This window comes from Amorphotheca resinae, assembly GCF_003019875.1.
Source record: "Amorphotheca resinae ATCC 22711 unplaced genomic scaffold M430scaffold_5, whole genome shotgun sequence".
NCBI classification, from domain to species: Eukaryota; Fungi; Ascomycota; class Leotiomycetes; order Helotiales; family Amorphothecaceae; genus Amorphotheca; species Amorphotheca resinae.
In genome coordinates, this window is record NW_020194475.1 from 1,120,731 (window position 1) to 1,136,949 (window position 16,219).

The 16,219-nt window shown below is 52.2% G+C and overlaps 7 protein-coding genes across 7 annotated transcripts; 4 read left to right on the forward strand and 3 right to left on the reverse strand.

The window, feature by feature from the left end:
• Window positions 1-198: 198 nt before the first annotated feature.
• Window positions 199-947, forward strand: M430DRAFT_18514 (hypothetical protein; the record flags this gene model as incomplete). Its single annotated transcript, XM_024863885.1, has 2 exons — window positions 199-758; window positions 857-947. 2 exons carry the CDS (start codon window positions 199-201, stop codon window positions 945-947), a joined length of 651 nt encoding a protein of 216 aa, XP_024721628.1.
• Window positions 917-2,033, reverse strand: M430DRAFT_232858 (hypothetical protein). The gene is made up of 2 exons (XM_024864871.1): window positions 1,970-2,033; window positions 917-1,882 (listed from the first exon to the last, which is right to left on the reverse strand). Exon 2 carries the CDS (start codon window positions 1,796-1,798, stop codon window positions 1,310-1,312), a length of 489 nt encoding a protein of 162 aa, XP_024721629.1. The 5' UTR covers window positions 1,799-1,882; window positions 1,970-2,033; the 3' UTR covers window positions 917-1,309.
• A 4,083-nt stretch (window positions 2,034-6,116) lies between these two features.
• On the forward strand, window positions 6,117-10,340 carry M430DRAFT_18516 (hypothetical protein; the record flags this gene model as incomplete). The annotated part of the gene is made up of 2 exons (XM_024863887.1): window positions 6,117-8,891; window positions 8,943-10,340. 2 exons carry the CDS (start codon window positions 6,117-6,119, stop codon window positions 10,338-10,340), a joined length of 4,173 nt encoding a protein of 1,390 aa, XP_024721630.1.
• A 910-nt stretch (window positions 10,341-11,250) lies between these two features.
• On the reverse strand, window positions 11,251-12,767 carry M430DRAFT_34666 (hypothetical protein). The gene has a single exon (XM_024866593.1). The coding sequence runs from the start codon at window positions 12,411-12,413 to the stop codon at window positions 11,697-11,699; it is 717 nt and encodes a 238-aa protein (XP_024721631.1). The 5' UTR covers window positions 12,414-12,767; the 3' UTR covers window positions 11,251-11,696.
• A 173-nt stretch (window positions 12,768-12,940) lies between these two features.
• Window positions 12,941-13,753, forward strand: M430DRAFT_101147 (hypothetical protein; the record flags this gene model as incomplete). Its single annotated transcript, XM_024860683.1, has 1 exon — window positions 12,941-13,753. One exon carries the CDS (start codon window positions 12,941-12,943, stop codon window positions 13,751-13,753), a length of 813 nt encoding a protein of 270 aa, XP_024721632.1.
• M430DRAFT_34667 (hypothetical protein) lies at window positions 13,477-15,081 on the reverse strand. The gene has a single exon (XM_024866594.1). It carries the CDS (start codon window positions 14,615-14,617, stop codon window positions 13,946-13,948), a length of 672 nt encoding a protein of 223 aa, XP_024721633.1. The 5' UTR covers window positions 14,618-15,081; the 3' UTR covers window positions 13,477-13,945.
• A 71-nt stretch (window positions 15,082-15,152) lies between these two features.
• On the forward strand, window positions 15,153-16,094 carry M430DRAFT_34669 (hypothetical protein). Its single transcript, XM_024866595.1, has 5 exons — window positions 15,153-15,265; window positions 15,322-15,355; window positions 15,412-15,529; window positions 15,586-15,860; window positions 16,000-16,094. The coding sequence occupies exons 1-5, from the start codon at window positions 15,255-15,257 to the stop codon at window positions 16,027-16,029; spliced, it is 468 nt and encodes a 155-aa protein (XP_024721634.1). The 5' UTR covers window positions 15,153-15,254; the 3' UTR covers window positions 16,030-16,094.
• Window positions 16,095-16,219: the final 125 nt, after the last annotated feature.

Sequence of the window (16,219 nt, forward strand, 5' to 3'; positions counted from 1 at the left end):
ACAATGGAAAGGCGGGCCTATGTAGAGAAAATGGTTCAAATACAAGAGTGTATCCCAGCTGCGAGAATCAAGAATCTTCAACTGGGGAGTGAGTCATCTAAAGCGACAGTACAAACATAAACAGAGAACTACTCACACACTGAAAGATGCGCATCTTCTGATCACCTACCTGTAATCTAACTTCCTATCGTCCGCACAATGGCAGGAAGCAGCCAGCCCTGGAGGACGCAGCTCTTCCCTGCCGGCCAGATTTACGTCCAACACTTGCATCAAGCATGTCTTCACCCCTACCTAGGGATTGAGTGTGACTTCCTTAAGCTTAACGCTGCCGTCTCCAGCGGGGAGCAAGATGAGCCGGAACTGTACATATTACACGTGGCACACCCACGATGGTGTCCCGAGTGCGTAGAAGCGCGGAGCAGGAGTATATTGGAGGGATACGAGGGCAGGCTTAAGCAGGCTAGTTCAGAGAGAGAACTGAAACATAGGGCGTATATCCGAGGGGTAAGAGATGGGAGGGTGCAGGCGTTATCGAGACCCTTGAGAGAGAGCGAGGCGTTGACGTTGCAGGAGATGTTGGAGACGCTGCGTCTCGAGAGCGATGAGGCTGTGGAGGAGACTGAGAGCCGGCGTGAAGAGGAACAGAGGTATCTGCTAGGCGTTGCTGAAGGGAGGAAGATCCAGGCAATGATTGAACGGAATGCGATTGATGAACAGGATCCAAGATGGAGGAGAGAGAAGCTGGCTAGAGCGATACTGTAAAGAAAGAGTTGATCCAACTCATCCTTAGCACTGTACAATAGTAAGGAAGATATACAGAACTTGCAATATTCGGGCTGCTAATCCATCTAAACAGCTGCCCTCTTGAGGTTCCGAAAAGGAATCCCGTCTATGTTCTCCGGTCTATTCTGCTTTCCTCTCCTGTTGTTGAGCTTTGGCTCAGCTGATGAAGGATTTACCCGGCGACAGCGTTTACGCTGGTCACAAGGAACGTAAAGGAAGTTGATAAAGGTTGAAGTTGGATTTTGCAATGCATAATGAAGAAGGAGGAAGGAAGAAATTAGGACAGTCCAGACACTAAGGACGCATCCGGTGTTCATATTCACTGTGCCTCGCGGCATGAAAGCAGCAACAAGCGACGCGAGAAAACCCAAGGCAACGCGTAGAAATAACCAATTCGTACCGCATCTCATCTCATCAGAATCCGTACGCATCACCTTCAGAAAATGCGGTACACGTTCGTGGAATGCGGGCACGAATACCCTGGGAATCCCCAAGGGGTGATAGAAGAAAGGTGGCTTCAGAAAGATCAGACTGATCCCGAGACAACCAAGATACTAAATCGTGAGTGGATTGCACCTTCCCATCCCTTTAGAACTGGGAATGAACTAAACAAAGAACAGCCGGTCTCTGTCACGACTGCAGCTTCTGGCACCGAGCAGCTAATCCCCAAGATGGCGCCAAACACTGGGCTTGCGGACATGACTATGAGGGGGAGATAGACGTGCCTGGCGTCAAGCATAAGAATTCGGGATACGATCTGGTGGGTTCTGTCTTTGCAATACAGGGGATTACGATCACCCATCCTCGGTGGTGCGATGACTGCATAGATAAACGGACTCGTGATATCGCTGTCAAGCACAAGTTCATTCCGAACGCGTACCAAGGGAGGAGTAAAGGGGTGCAGCTCTTCCAAATGGCGTGGAATAAAGGAGTAAGGGATGGGAGGATCGCAGCGGAAAGCTATGATTGGATAGGTGACCTCGCCGAGATCGATGTCTCGTCTGAGATGCGCCATAACCCTACCGATCAAGATCTTCTGGGTAAAGTCGAACCTCCTCCCACTACTTGACTTGATCTGGAAAGTCAACAGCTAATATATCTGCAGCAGCGTTGGTTAGCGGTATTAACATTGGTGGCAACGACGAGGTTATGGATGAGCTGGAGCGAGCGTTTAAGAACTTCTCACTTGAAACGGAGCCCTCCAATACTCAAGATAGCCTCAAAGTCGAGCTAGCTTTCGCATACAATGAAGGCAAGAAGGCCGGCCTGCAGTATCAACTGTGGAGGGAGTTTGAGCTTCTGCACGAGCCTGAGGGGCCTCAGAGATCAGAGAGCCTAGCACTGACAACGGGAAAATATGAAGGCAAGATTCCTCCTCTTTGACAGGTAGGACACGTTTCATATGACGGAAACTGATGGGATACGTTCTTGTCTTTTCTTCTCTTCTCTTAGAATAATGGAATAATGATAGAGCAAAACTGTTTCGGCCCCGACAGGCGTCGCACATGTGCAGCGTTGATGAAACTTCAATCCGTGGCACCACAGAAGTGACCCAGACATGAATGAGCCCAGCTGCTTACTTTGTATCTTCTTTTGAAAAGGGTATTTAGATGTCAGGTTCACTAACCAACGCGCTATCAGCCTTACCATGATAGGACGCCGGTGCTTTTTCTCCGGCTTTGGCAGGTTGTGCGTGGCAGATTTCAGACGACATGACTCGAGAAAGGGGGGGGAAGAGAGCTTCCAAGTCTTCTCGAGGGGTGGTTTCGATCTTTTAAAGGTTAATCATGACGCGGATCCGGGCCAAGAAAAGCTCCTCATTATCTCCCCCCCCTGAATGGTTTGCATGTCTCTGCTCGAGTGACACATGGCGCGGATGACTGCTGACGGCATGGCCCATGGGATCGGATTGTATCCGATTCTTCTGGCACAGCGGGAGGGAAGTCCACGCGTTTGAAGGGCTGGGCCGGACGGGAGATCTGACCGTTTTGGTTCCTTGGGCCGGACGGGTGTAAAGACGCGGGATTTATGGCTTTTTCGCGGAAGGGAGATCACGGACTCCGGTGCCTGTTGTATATGCAGAACAGATCTGAAGGTTCTGGATCGGCGACTAGATGAGGTCCGGTACGTACTCCCCTTGCTCAGTACTGTTCAACTTGCCAGCTCATGTCGATTTATCAGATGTGGAAAAGCGACCGATCGAGTGGCAGACGAGCATGGTCTTGTTCCCACGGAGTAGCTCTCTGTGCCTGGAGTTGAAGACTTGAAGCTCCTTACAAAGGTACCTACAAGGTAGATTACACTAGCACCGTATAACCGAGAAGGATGCGGCAATTAAAATAGCCTCTGGCAGTCTGGCTTGTCCCAAGGTCACGATATTGGGGCTTCTCATTGTTTGAGGCCTCGAATCTCCCTTTTCCGGGCGTTCCAAAACCTGCATGTCCAGGGATTGCGGGCAGTCAGCGCGTCAACGCACCAGCTTCTGGAAAGCCTCCCGTGCGTGTGCCTTGCCGTTCACGAGATGAGTTACGGGACGGTAAGAGGATGCCGCAGAGATGTACTGTGTAAGGTACATAGGACGACGACCATACGGGAGACACTGCCCCCGTCATAATCCCTGGGATCACGCCTCACATCCGTAGTCCAGTACGACTGTGACTGCGTGCGCTGACTGTGCCTGGGATTCTTCAGCGAGTGGTCTCTTGCGATTGAGTCCAATAAAGCGTTTTGCCTCGCCCCGGCATGCCTCTCCATCGTACAACGCCATACGGACTACTACTAAGCAGCGCCATGCCACCACACGGCTACTTACTTGCAGCGACATACATGCAGCGGGGGCGGAGGGCCGAAGGGTCCTGGGCCCTGAGCTTGCGGGCCTTTTGATAAGTTGATCCTCTTCCAACAAGAAGAATTACCTTCTAAGAATGGGACCGACCTGCCACTACGGACTGGCAACTTGCTCATGGGTCCCTTAGCCTCACCGACTGTTGCGCCGCAAGTCCTCGGTACCACGCAAGGTACGGTGGTGGTGGTTATCAACTTTTATCAACCTACCTATCAGTCCTGGCCAGTGTCCTACGGTATTGTAGCGTCATGGACAGTGCTGATCGTGTTCATCATATGCCCGAGAAGAGTGATGATGGTGCAGAGCGATAATCGATAGTCGATCTCGCACGGAGAATTCTGGATGGAATGATGATGGATCTACCTGTATCGTTCTATCATGGATATAAGGAGTATCAGGGATCGATCATGGAGGCATCGTGGATCTCATGGATCTACCTATACTTGGGCCATCTTCCGTAGGTCTTTGCCCAACTGCCTAGTTGCGTGCTATCTTGTAGTGTATGAGCTTACTTGTGGCCGGTAGAGAGAGAGATGCGCGGCGTTGAGATCTCCATGACCACGTTCCTCGCTGCAGGCGAGGAGAATGGCTACTGTACGCGGGCGTGGTCTATGTTCGGCATCTAGTACCGTGGGGCAGCATCGTGTCCGGTGGGGAGTGTTCCTGTTGAACGGCCGAGGAGAAGAGAAGGATGAAAATAGCAGCCAGCTTCTGTGATTGAATCCTTTGACCCTCGAGGGCGCCATATCATCAATGACATGGAGGGGAGACATGACGATACGCGCACACACGTGTGATGCTGGATATACTATATACAGATGTACAATCATAATAATACTCCGAGACGTTCATCTTAACAGGACCCTGAACGGAGTGTAGATTCTCGTCGCCCTGCGGGCCAGACAATCGAACGAACAATCGCTAGTTTTCCTCCCGTGCGTTTTCCCCTTTGGGGACGTGCTAATGGCAGATGGGCGATGAGATGAGCGCTATGGGGATTAGATCCAGCTTAGATGCAGTTTAGGTCCAGTTTAGTTCAGCTTAGGTCCAGCTCGGCGACGACCAGATGCGCCCGAAGTATCATCCATTTCCACGCCCCTGGCCCTACTCAGCCAGCCCCCCCCTTCGAGCCTTGCGAAAGGGCATCGTGTGCAGCTGGACCGAGTACAGTAGTAATAATAATTATAATTCTCAATCTTCAACATCGCACCCGCTGAAGGAGCACGGAGATCCTGGGACCCGCGTATGATCTGCTCGTCCCGGCTCGTGCTACCTTTCGGCGACCTGGATTCTTCCTGGAGTCTTCTCCTACTTCTCCTACTTCTCCTACTCCTCCCCCGTCTTCATCTTCTCTCTCTCCCTCTCCCCCTCCCCCTCCCTCCCCTTTCTCTCCTTTCTTCTCTCCACCCCTCCGAAACCTGCGACTCGCGAGAGACCCTGCCAGACCCCTATGCGGCCTGCGTGCCCCATCGTTCCTCTCCGTACCCACGACGCCCGGATGTCCCAGAGGCCTGAGCTGCGACTTTCCTCGCGAATAGCGGATATTTAATATCCTGACGCGCCATTCTTGGATCATTGATCATCCCTATCATTACTGTCACTGTCGCTGTCACTCAAGTCGCCCGGCCCCTATTACGGATAGGTGCGGAGTATTTTGGTTTGAATATCCCGGTCCGACCCCTTTCCGTTTGTTCTTGAGATCTTGCTTCGCCGTCCGGGGGGGAAAAGAAAAGACAAGACACTGGAGACAGACATCCTGGAGCGTGCATCTATCATATCTCACTCGCTCACTCACTCGCGCACTTGCTCCCTCACTCTCGCCCCTCTCTCCCTCCCTCTCTCGCTCACTCAATTCCTCACTCTCGCTCACCACCTTGCGCGACCTCTTGCTGGGAAGAAGGACTGCCTTGTCTTGGGCTGATTCTTACGCCTCCCTCCATCTTGCCATTATCTCGACGGGAACCTTGCCGACCTGGGCTCCGCGCTCTCCTGGTTTTGCCCATTGCTGGTTCCCCTTTTCTTTGTTTATATAGGTGAAACTTTCCAGGTACGTCTAGCGAGTTTCTTCAATCTAATTTCACTCCACGAGGCCTGCACATGGGCAATATTGCACTGCGGTTCGAGTGCCACAACAACGTTTATGCTAGAGGATGCCATCTCAATTGGAAAGCTGGGGGTGCATTGACGAAATAACCATCTGCCATCTTGCCCCTGACCCAAAGCCCCAAGCCCCTTCACTGTCTTGGAAATGTTTCGTCTTTGTCAGTATAAACTAATTGGTCTCTTCGGCTACAGGTTTCTTTGACAGGAGCAAACCTCAGCCCCTCTCCTATCGCCGTTCTTTTCGATCCGATTTCCACAGAGGCCTCCTATCGCCTCTCCATATTTTACCTCTAAGGAGGAATACTGGTATCGGCAGGACCCTGGGCGTCCTACGTGACACATTGAGGAAGCGCTGCGCGCTGGAGCTCTCCGACTCACATTAGCCATGGCTCCTCCTGAGCTCTCATTACAGACCGATCGCTTCGATTCTGGGCGCCCTACTCCCCGCGCAACGAGATCACAAAGCATATCCAGCGATAGACCCTCTCTGGCGGGTGTAGGTGGCCTCCTTTCACCTCCTGCCTCGATCTCCCCAGAACCAGCCTTCATTGCCGCTTCTGCAGCCTCCCAAATCGTCACAAACGACCATGACAGCCAGTCGGATGCCTGGTTCGACCAGCACGGGATTGAACCTTCCGGGGAGACGGCATTGGTCGCCCCCCCTGCTCTAGCGTTGGTAAATCGATTTTTGGACCAACTCCTATACAATTTCCTCTCGATCTCGCGGTCGACTTCTCTGCCATCCCTTCGACCTGCTATAGGCGAAGTTCTGAAGCAGAAGCTTGCCAGAGATGCAATCAGCGGAGCAGATCAAGAACTACAAGAATATCTAGGGGGCGGGGAGGATGAAGAATTATTAGCTCTTCAGGGTGCACCCGAACCAAACGCCGCTGACTGGGATCTAGAGCTGGTCTGGAAGCGAACGCGACTGCGGTGTATGGTATATTCGTCTCTTGGTGACATGGAGGAGGAAGACGAGGATTTCTACACCGAGCAGGAGCAGCTGGATGGTCCCACTGGATCCCCTGATCAGTTCTCTAACAACTCCGCTGTAGTTTCCCCCGCAGTGGCTATATTCCTGACATCCATTTTGGAATTCATGGGAGAGCAGGTCTTGATGGTTGCAGGACAGGCTGCGTATCACAGGTTGAGAATAAAACATGAACGCGAGGAAAGGGGAGATAGTAGTCCATCTGTGGAGATTGCGGAGCGCGTGGTGGTAGAGGAAGCAGATATGGAACGGGTGGCTCTCGACAGGACACTAGGAAGATTGTGGAGAAGCTGGAAGAAACGCATACGCTCACCGTCAATTTCCGTCTCGATGTTGAATCGCTCGTTCTCTAGAGAATCGTTGCGTTCTCAACCTCAAGCCAGCCGAGCAGTTAGCCGAGCAGCCAGCGTCGCCCCTGAGAACCGCCTTAAAGAAGAAGTCCCACAGACGTTGTCGTCAGCGACAGTTCTGGCTGAACACGAGCACGCAGCTACTATTCCACTCCCATTGTCTGCGGACGATATTCGGGAAATTGAGATTCCCGGACTTGCTCTGCAAAGTGACGAGGAGGATGACGTTGCCAACGAGTATGAAGCTATCCAGCTGCCACCCCGTCCAAAAAGTCTCATCATCTTCACCCAACCTACGCAAGGCCTCCTTACGCCGCCATCCTCGCAGACACACTCACCAATGTTCTTCCCCCCAACTTCTAGAAAGCGGTCCTACTCTCTACCTTCTCCGGCCCCGTCATTGTATGGATTTCCAGCTTCGAAACGACCGAAGGCTTCTGATGGTGAACTGGGCGAAGATCAGGAGGATGCGAAAGGAACGGACGTCGTGGAACAGAATACAGAAGAGCAACCCACGGACTTGGAGGGTAAAGTGGATGAGGAGCAGGCCCACAATGCATTGACTGAAGAATCATCCACGAATAAGGGCTTAATCGCGACTGCAGTGGGGGCTGTGGCTGTCGCTGGAATTACAGCGGCTGCAAACGGCGGAGCTTCGGAGGTGGAACCGGATCAAAACGAAGAAGCTGATGCTGAAGAAGAGTTCAACGAGGAGCCCCAGATTTTGACATCCTCCCGCGTTTCCATCGGGGGACGAATTTCTCCAGAGGTTGCTTCAGCTCCTTCTCGGCGATCCAGTGTTCGCTCTCACAGCGTTCATTCCCTACGCCTAATTGATGTTTCTTCACCAAAAAGTCCTGCGCAGTTGAGGGGCATCTCGGTCGATACCACCGATTATTTCACCGCGGGACGCGCTGTCACCTTGTCGAGCCCTAGTAGTATTAGTAGTATACACTCCCATCTTCCTTCCGAATCGGCAACCCCCAGACTTGCGGGTTCTATCTCAAAGGTTGGAACTGCGAGCCCCATTACTCGCAATGGATCTGCGACGAGCAGTAGACAAGCCAGGCCCAGCGCTGAGGAGCCTATCTCGGAAGCTGTAGAGCAAGAGGCCAGCGGAAGTGAGTCTGAATCCGAGGCTGCTGTGCCATCTCGGTTTGCGGCAGCAATGCAAGGGGTTGATGTATGGTCAGAACCGGTCTCGCCTCAATTCACCTCACAGCCTGTGAGCAGAGAGGTCACACCACAACCGGCGGCGTTCGTACTTTCTGCCGCTCCTGCTTCTCGAAATTCCCGAGGGAATGCCAATGCATCTGTCGTTGAATCCCATCCCCCTCAGCCAAGCGCAGCTCTGGGAGTTACCAAAACCAGAGGCGACCATGGCGGTATCCCTCCCCTCACGCCGTTACGCGAAATGATGGAAGGCGCACCGGACACTTCTGATGAAGCAAGTCTGGCACCAAGCTATGATGGTCCCAGTTTCTCTGAACCTGGAGTGCACCGGCACTCACACTCAATCTCTGGCTCCTCGCTCCCGCAAAGATCCGCCCGGTCCCAAGCTGCCAGTACCATTCGTGGTTCTCCTCCACGTACATCTCGAGAGGATTACTCTAGGAAGGAGACTAAAGCTCCACGGTCAATCCATACCTCTGGCTCTGGATCTTCCTCCACTGCCTCTCACAAGCTGAAACCAGTACGCACATCCGAAGAGAGTGTTCCTAGTGCGGTTGAAGATAAGGGCCAGAGTTTTGAGCAGTTGATTCGAAGTGACCAAACTATCCAGTATACTCTAACGCCGCAAAATATGCGTGATATTGAGGTATGTAGTTCCTTGGAGTGCTATACAGTGAAGCTGACTTGATTCGTTCAGGCACCTGACTCTCCCCGCGCCGTTGTCACACCAGTGCGGGTAAACGCACAAGAGGGCCCAAGACCAGCAACTGGTCGATCCCATTCATCATCAACTGGCAAGTACACAAAACCGGCCGTTGTCGAAAACCCACAGTCCGCCAGAGCAATGAAGACGGCACCACGGCCAGCCCCAAATACGGGCGCACGGCTGCGCCCGGCTATCTCTCAACCAAGGGATGCTAAAGCTGATAGGGAATCCATGGGGGACTTTGCAGAGTTCATCAAATCGACCGGCCCAGCGAATGGCCACAAAGCGCCACCTCGTTCGGGACCGGTTGATAGTCTTCGTGGCACCGCCCGGAGTACTAGCGGATCCGAACCGCGTTCTGGTGCTATCAGCGCCACCTCGAGACGCACAGAATCTTCGAACGGCCGTCCCAAGCTACAGGCTCGTGATGCCGCTGTCTCTCGAGACGACAGTATCTCAGACCTAATAGATTTTGTGAGAAGTGGTCCGCAGCTCGAGAAAGATAATCATCGTATCCCTCGAACAGTTGCACCATTCCGCACTACCATGGACTCAGACCAGATGTCCGGGGCTGTTGGTGGCAAAGCGACAGATGCAACGCTTCCAGATGCCCGATATAGCCAAGCATCTGTATCCGTGGATAGCTCAGTCACATCGCAGAGCGCTTTATTGAATGGTTCTTCAAATATTAGTAAACCTCAGCCCTCGCAAACCAACAGGGACCTTGATATGGAGGATCATATGCCAAAACGGAAGACCCGGAGGGTTCGAGATATGTACCAAATCGACTTCAGTGATGAGGAGGAAGAGTACGAAGCCGTTTCAAAATCAAAACCAAAACCAGTTCAGGAAGAATCGCTGGCGGACTTCTTGAGAAACGTGCCTCCTCCACCTGATCCGACACCAGTTCCTCTGATTCAAACAGCCTCCAGAGCATCGAGCAAGGATGTCAAGAAGAAGCCAAGCACAACCAGTATCATGTCGCGCTTTGGCCGTAGTAATTCTAACCAACAATCACCCTCGAAACCAAAATCAAGCGGCCAGGAATCACGCTCATCACTTTCACGGTCAGGCGCATCCCAGGTTTCTAACCATACTCCAATCTCTGTCCAAATCAACAACAATTACAAGCCACCCACCAACGAATCGGCGCGTGGCGGTAACTACGTCTCACAAGTCGATTCTGCACGGAACAAGGTCGTACAGAAGAGCTACCAGCCAAGGGAAGCCGTGTATCCGACTACAAGGACCAACGACCTTGCGGCTTTCTTACGAGATAGCGAGCCTCCTACACCAACTCAAGCTCAACCCAAGACATTTGCGCCTACCGTGCAGAAGGAGGAATCAAGCACCTTTCACCGAATGTTTGGACGAAAGAAGGTCCATTAGAACCTTTGCAACGGGGATCTTCACGTGTCTATTTCTTTCTTTGCTGTATACGGAGATATGGGTAACCTATGGCATCTATACCTAGGAGGGTTTTCTGTTGAACTTCCGTCACCTATCGCTATCTACCTACCATTCGCTCACCCGCACACATACAGTGTTGCACATCCATATTCGAATTTCCATTTTTATCTGTTGTTAGATACCATATGATGCATCATGCATATTTCTCGATGGCGGTTTTTGGTTTTAAGCAAGGGAAGGACTGTTCAGACTTCGGACTTCTGAGGCAGGGGAGGGGATCTTACGAACCGTTTTGAACGAGATGTACAGAATAAAAAGCCGTATGATATATGATGAAAATTGAACATTCCTCTTACGACATTACAACAGTCTTCTTATCAAATTACTTGCACTGGATGTAAATATAGCTTGGGAAATCACGCTGCGTATCTGCTGCAAAGTTCGATCCTTTTCATGCTGTATAGGGGAAACATGGGGGTTCGGGACGTCCAAACAACTAACTCCCTGCATCCTTACAAAGTAAATAGATTGTTTTATTTTTATTCTCGGATCTAATAAGCCAGTTTTCTGTCTTACAGCACTCGAAAGAGGAAGAAGTTAGGAGTGTGAAGATCTTGGTGGAGTGAATACTAAAGCGGGGTAGGCTGTGGAATTCTGATATCAAAGCCATGCATGAATCTCCACAGCAGCACATACATACATACCTAAGGTAGGTAATTGCTCTACATACAATAAATACATCTCACCATGATCTAATTTTTATCTAGATTCTCGTTTTATTTTTGTCTTTCTAAAAGATAAAAAACATAAAAATCATTTCTTAAGATCATGAACATCAATCATTACATGGTACCTAAGCTATACAGACAGGGGCGGCCCAGGGGAGGCGGATCAAAAAAAGGAGGGAAAAAGAAGTATGTACGCGAACAAAAGGGGGGGTATCTTGAAAATTCAAAGAAATAAATAAAAGTCCAAACGTCTTGGAAGAAACAACCAGCAGAGAACTCCCATATCGCATACATGCTGCAATAGCGATCATCGTCTTTCTCTTCTCATCTGGACCGGAGCTGGGGCAGATGGGAGGGGCGGGTCGGTTTGGGGAAAATGGTGGGGTGCGGGCGTGAGGGGCGTAACGGGCATGGAGTCGTGTCGTGAAGGCCGTTCGTTCGTCAAATAAACATGAAGTAGGGAATTCGTGACGAATGATTAGAGAGAGGGGTGGTGTCTGGGTTCTTCAGCAGCCAAGAGCATAGTGTTGAGGCTGGACATGAGTCGGGAGATTGGTCTTGGAGCCTTTTGCTCCTGAGGGACGGCATGGATAGGGGCAGGGCTGACTCAGGCGGTGCGAGGGTTGGCCATAGATGTCTCGATCGAGGCATGTCTCTTGTGCATCAGGGGCGAATTCTGCAACTCCGCAACGACTCCTGCCCAGCCCAACTTCTGGATGCCTCCCACCTGGTCGTTATGGCCCATGGCCTGGGTCGCGAGGCGACGAAGGGGGGGCTTTCTCGTGATGCCCTCGGTCAAGGCGTGAGGCAGGCTCGGGCGCAATTGCGTCTTGGGCGCGTCGTTCTTCTCTGGATCCCGCGCTGGCGCGTGTTCTGTCGTGCCCTTTGCGGCAATCAGGCCCATGTAGACAACCAAGAAGCGCATTCGTAGTAGGTCCAGCCTTCGCATCCTCTCCTCCAGGCGCTTCCTCTTGGCTGCCCACAACAGCCTCGTGCTGGAGCGGAGTCTTGTGCCGCCCTCATCAATCAGGAGCCCATTGAGATCCTCTCTCAGGTCGTCGCCGCACTTCTGGATCTCCCTGAGCAGGCGGCCCATACGCAGCTTGTCCTCGAGCCGCGCGACCTTGGCGACATCGCGGTCGTAGGACTCGTTCTCCTGGATGGAGAAGTCGACCGCGTCGATGAAGGTCGTGATCTCGCTGGGGGCCGCGAGGTACGCTGTCGTGTACGTGGAGGCGATCTGGCCGAGGACGAAGAGCGACACCAGACAGGCGGTCAGCAGGAGCAGGATCGTCAGCACAGGCAGGTCGGAGGAGTCTGCCATTTGCGAGACGAGATGGAGAGGAAGGGCGGTGCAAGCAGGAGGGCTATCGATGCTGTCGCATAGTCGTGGAGAGAGCTCGAGGGGGGATTGCAGAGTGTGAGGCTGGATGACTTCATGTGCTCAGAGAAATGTACTGTACAGCGTGGTGGTGTGGTGTGCCGGGTCTTGACCCCTTGGGTTTGCTCGTACCCCCTGCACTTGCAGATGGCTGGATCTGGGCGGTTTTCCCTGTGATCCGTCTCCACGCCAAACGCGGTTAAAGATGTATGTAGAGATATGTATGGGGAAATGGGGAACGGATATATATAACATCGATGCATATATATAAAGGGAGGAGAGCAAATCAGAAAGCGACGTGGGCATTTCTTCACGGTGAGGAGTTAGAGTTCTGTAGTCCTATCCTACCCCGCCAATACCTGAGAGGGCGGAGGCCATCGAAAAACCCCACCAACACGAATCCCGGGCTCAGCGTCACGCAAACAACACACAAACTTCCACAGCCGCAAACCTCGCAACCAGACGGCGAAATGGAAACCGAAACAATCCCAGCGATCGAGACAGCTCCGATTGAGCGCCCTCCACTGCCTCCCGTCTTCCAATACCCCTCCGCAGTCCCGCCATCGCTCATCACACAAGGCGCGGAAGCTCTTCTCTACCGCAGCACCTATCTGCTCCCAACTCTCCCATGCGCGCTCAAGTACCGCCCCCCAAAACCCTACCGACACCCGACCCTCGACCTCCGTCTCACCAAGCACCGCATCCTCTCCGAAGCGCGCGTGCTCGCAAAATGCAGGCGCGAGGGCGTGCCCGTTCCCGCGGTCTACGCTCTCGACGAGACGGCCGGCTGGTTGATGATCGAGTGGATCGAGGGCGAGGTGGTCCGGATCCGGCTAAACGAGTGGCTACAACAGCGGAAAGACGAGGGGATCGCGGAGGGCGTCGACGATGACCGTCTGGTGCGGCTGATGGAGAGGGTAGGCAGGGCCGTGGGGCGCATGCATGCCGTGGGCGTGGTGCACGGCGACCTGACGACGAGCAACATGATGCTGAGGCCAGGGCGGCACGCGGGGCCAGACGGGGATTCTGCGGTGGGAGACGTGCTCGCGGGGGATATCGTGCTCATTGATTTTGGGCTCGCGAGCCAGAGTACGCAGGACGAGGATCGGGCGGTGGATCTGTACGTCCTGGAACGGGCATTTGGGAGCACTCATCCTAGAGCCGAGAGCCTGTTCAAGGTGGTGTTGGGCGCATATGGGAAGAGCTTTAAAGGGGCAGATGTGGTTCTGAAGCGGTTGGAGGATGTTAGGATGAGAGGTAGGAAACGCAGTATGCTGGGTTGATTCATTCGGATTTGCAAATTCCACGCACACCCCAGGTGTGGTTGTGAGGTTCTATTTAACAACTCCTTGAACGACGAAGATTCATGCCGATGCTGAAACTCTATGCACGCTTCAAACTCCCATTCATATCCGGCCTATCGACCAGGACCTCCCATTTGTGCAACTGAACATTGACGATTTCAAACCTCTCGCTCACTCCCTCAGCTCTGCGACTGCAAAATAACCTTTGTTCTCGATCACCCCACGGTCCCGAACAACGGCTGTGTATTTGACTACCCATTCAGGAGTCAGGTCCCCTTTCAGTCCATCTTCACCATGCTTCGATTCTGCAAACACTCCCGCGCCATTAGGTCCTTGACCCAAAAGCTCCCTCAAAGTGCCCCTGGGCAGGATGTCCGTGCAGTCATAGTGAGTTAGGAGCTCGATCTTCTCGGCTTTTGCCAGCTCGACAAGAGGAGGGGGGACATTACAACAGTCCTTGACGTTGATCTGGTCCACCTGCGGCCTTACCTTAACTCGCGCCAGGAAACGTGCCAGTTTCTCGCTGCCAAACTCTGCCAAGCCTAACTTCTTGACGACGCCCTGCTGGTATAGCTCCTCGACTGCCGACCATGTCTCAATCTCCTCTTCATCGTTTCCCTGTTGCGCATTCTTCTTATCTGCTTCCCATTCGCAATCACCTTCAAAGGACATCCCGGGGAAGGATAGAATGAGAAGGTCGATTGACTGGACGCCCAGCTCCTTTAAAACCAAGTCTATTGCATCTCGAGTATGTTTGGCTCTTTCTTTGACATCTGCACCGGGCAGATAGAACAGTTTGACAGTGATGTCGTATTGGCTCGGCTCTTCAGCAAGACCCGACATTGACCAGTCTATCCTAGGAATGTAAAAGTCGGATCCCTCGCGCGCTGTCCATACTGAGACTTGCGGCCGAGGCGATCGTCTCTGTTCATCTTCGCTGCTTCTGCTATTTCCATTTGTGGTAGATAAGGGCGGGGAACAGTCCTCCTGGGCGGCGAGGAAGTTCGCTCGGAGAGAATTTGTAAGCTCGAGATTTGATCTGTCGGTGCCTGGCTTTCTAATTATGGAGGGGCCGCCGGTTATAATATTGCTGGTATCGTATCGCGCTCAGCAATAGGCTCTTCAGCGTGAGCAGCGGATGAGGGAAGCTTACGAGGTTGAAAGTATTAATCGCGTCATGATGGGACTGGGTATCGGGGAAGTATGGACTTCCGTGGAAGACGTAGGAGATATGAAGGGCAAAGGGCGAACAACAACAAAATAGGTGAATTGAGGAATAGTATTTAGGTCTCTATGTACAAAGAGTGGGTTGAAGTGAATGAAAAATCATAGGCAGTACCTCCGCGAATACCCTGAATTTAGAATCCCGCCCCTCAGCGGCCTGGCCCCACTGGTCCTAAAATTTATTAGCCTTGCCTCTCCTACACGACTCCCCCGTCCTGCCAACTGCAATTCAAAGACTTGCCTCTGTGCAGTACGAATGGCTATCAAGTAAGCTTTACCCACAGAATATTTAAAAAATGGTTACTGGGACTAATATTTTCCAGCTACTTGATCCTGCTCTCGCGGCAGGGCAAGGTCGTACGTTACCGCCAAGATGGTCCTGATGCATAGGTGGCATGCTGAACGAACAACAGAGACTCGCGAAGTGGTTCACCACTCTGTCACCAAAGGAGAAAGCGAAGATCATCAAAGATGTCTCTCAACTTGTGCTGGCACGACGGACGAGAATGTGTAATTTCTTGGAGTACAAAGGTGGAGATAGACCCCCGCTACGATTCAATCGCGCACTGCTGAACAAGTGTGTCCAGATTCGAAGATAGTCTACCGTCGATACGCATCCCTCTTCTTCATTGCCGGATGCAATTCAACCGACAACGAGCTCATCACCCTCGAGATCGTACACCGTTACGTGGAGCAGATGGACAAGTACTACGGAAACGTGTGTGAATTAGACATAATCTTCCACTTTCAGAAAGCCTACTTCATCCTGGACGAGTTACTGCTGGCAGGGGAGATGCAGGAGAGTAGCAAGAAGAACGTTTTGAGAGTGATATCGGCGCAAGACCAAATAGAAGATACTGAGGTGAGTTGAGCTTGGTCTCTTGACCTCCAGGGCGGCGGCGGCGGCAGTCATTGGCGTTTCGGGTTTCAATGGAATAATACCATTATCTGGAAAGTTCCCATACTGTCTCACGTACTGACACATGCAACCCCTACACCAGGTCGATGAGGAAGTTACAAAAATAATGTAATATGCTGAGCATACGGTGCCTGGTGTTTGGGCGCATAGGAATACATTACAGTTTCAAGACTCTCAGTTACTTCCGTTGCTAATCTTGTGATGCTTTGGTGCTTATAGGAAGATGAGGTACTCATCCAATCATTGACAGACGCCGGTCTTTTGGTTTAGGAACCGCCAATGATGACATATGTTGATATCTC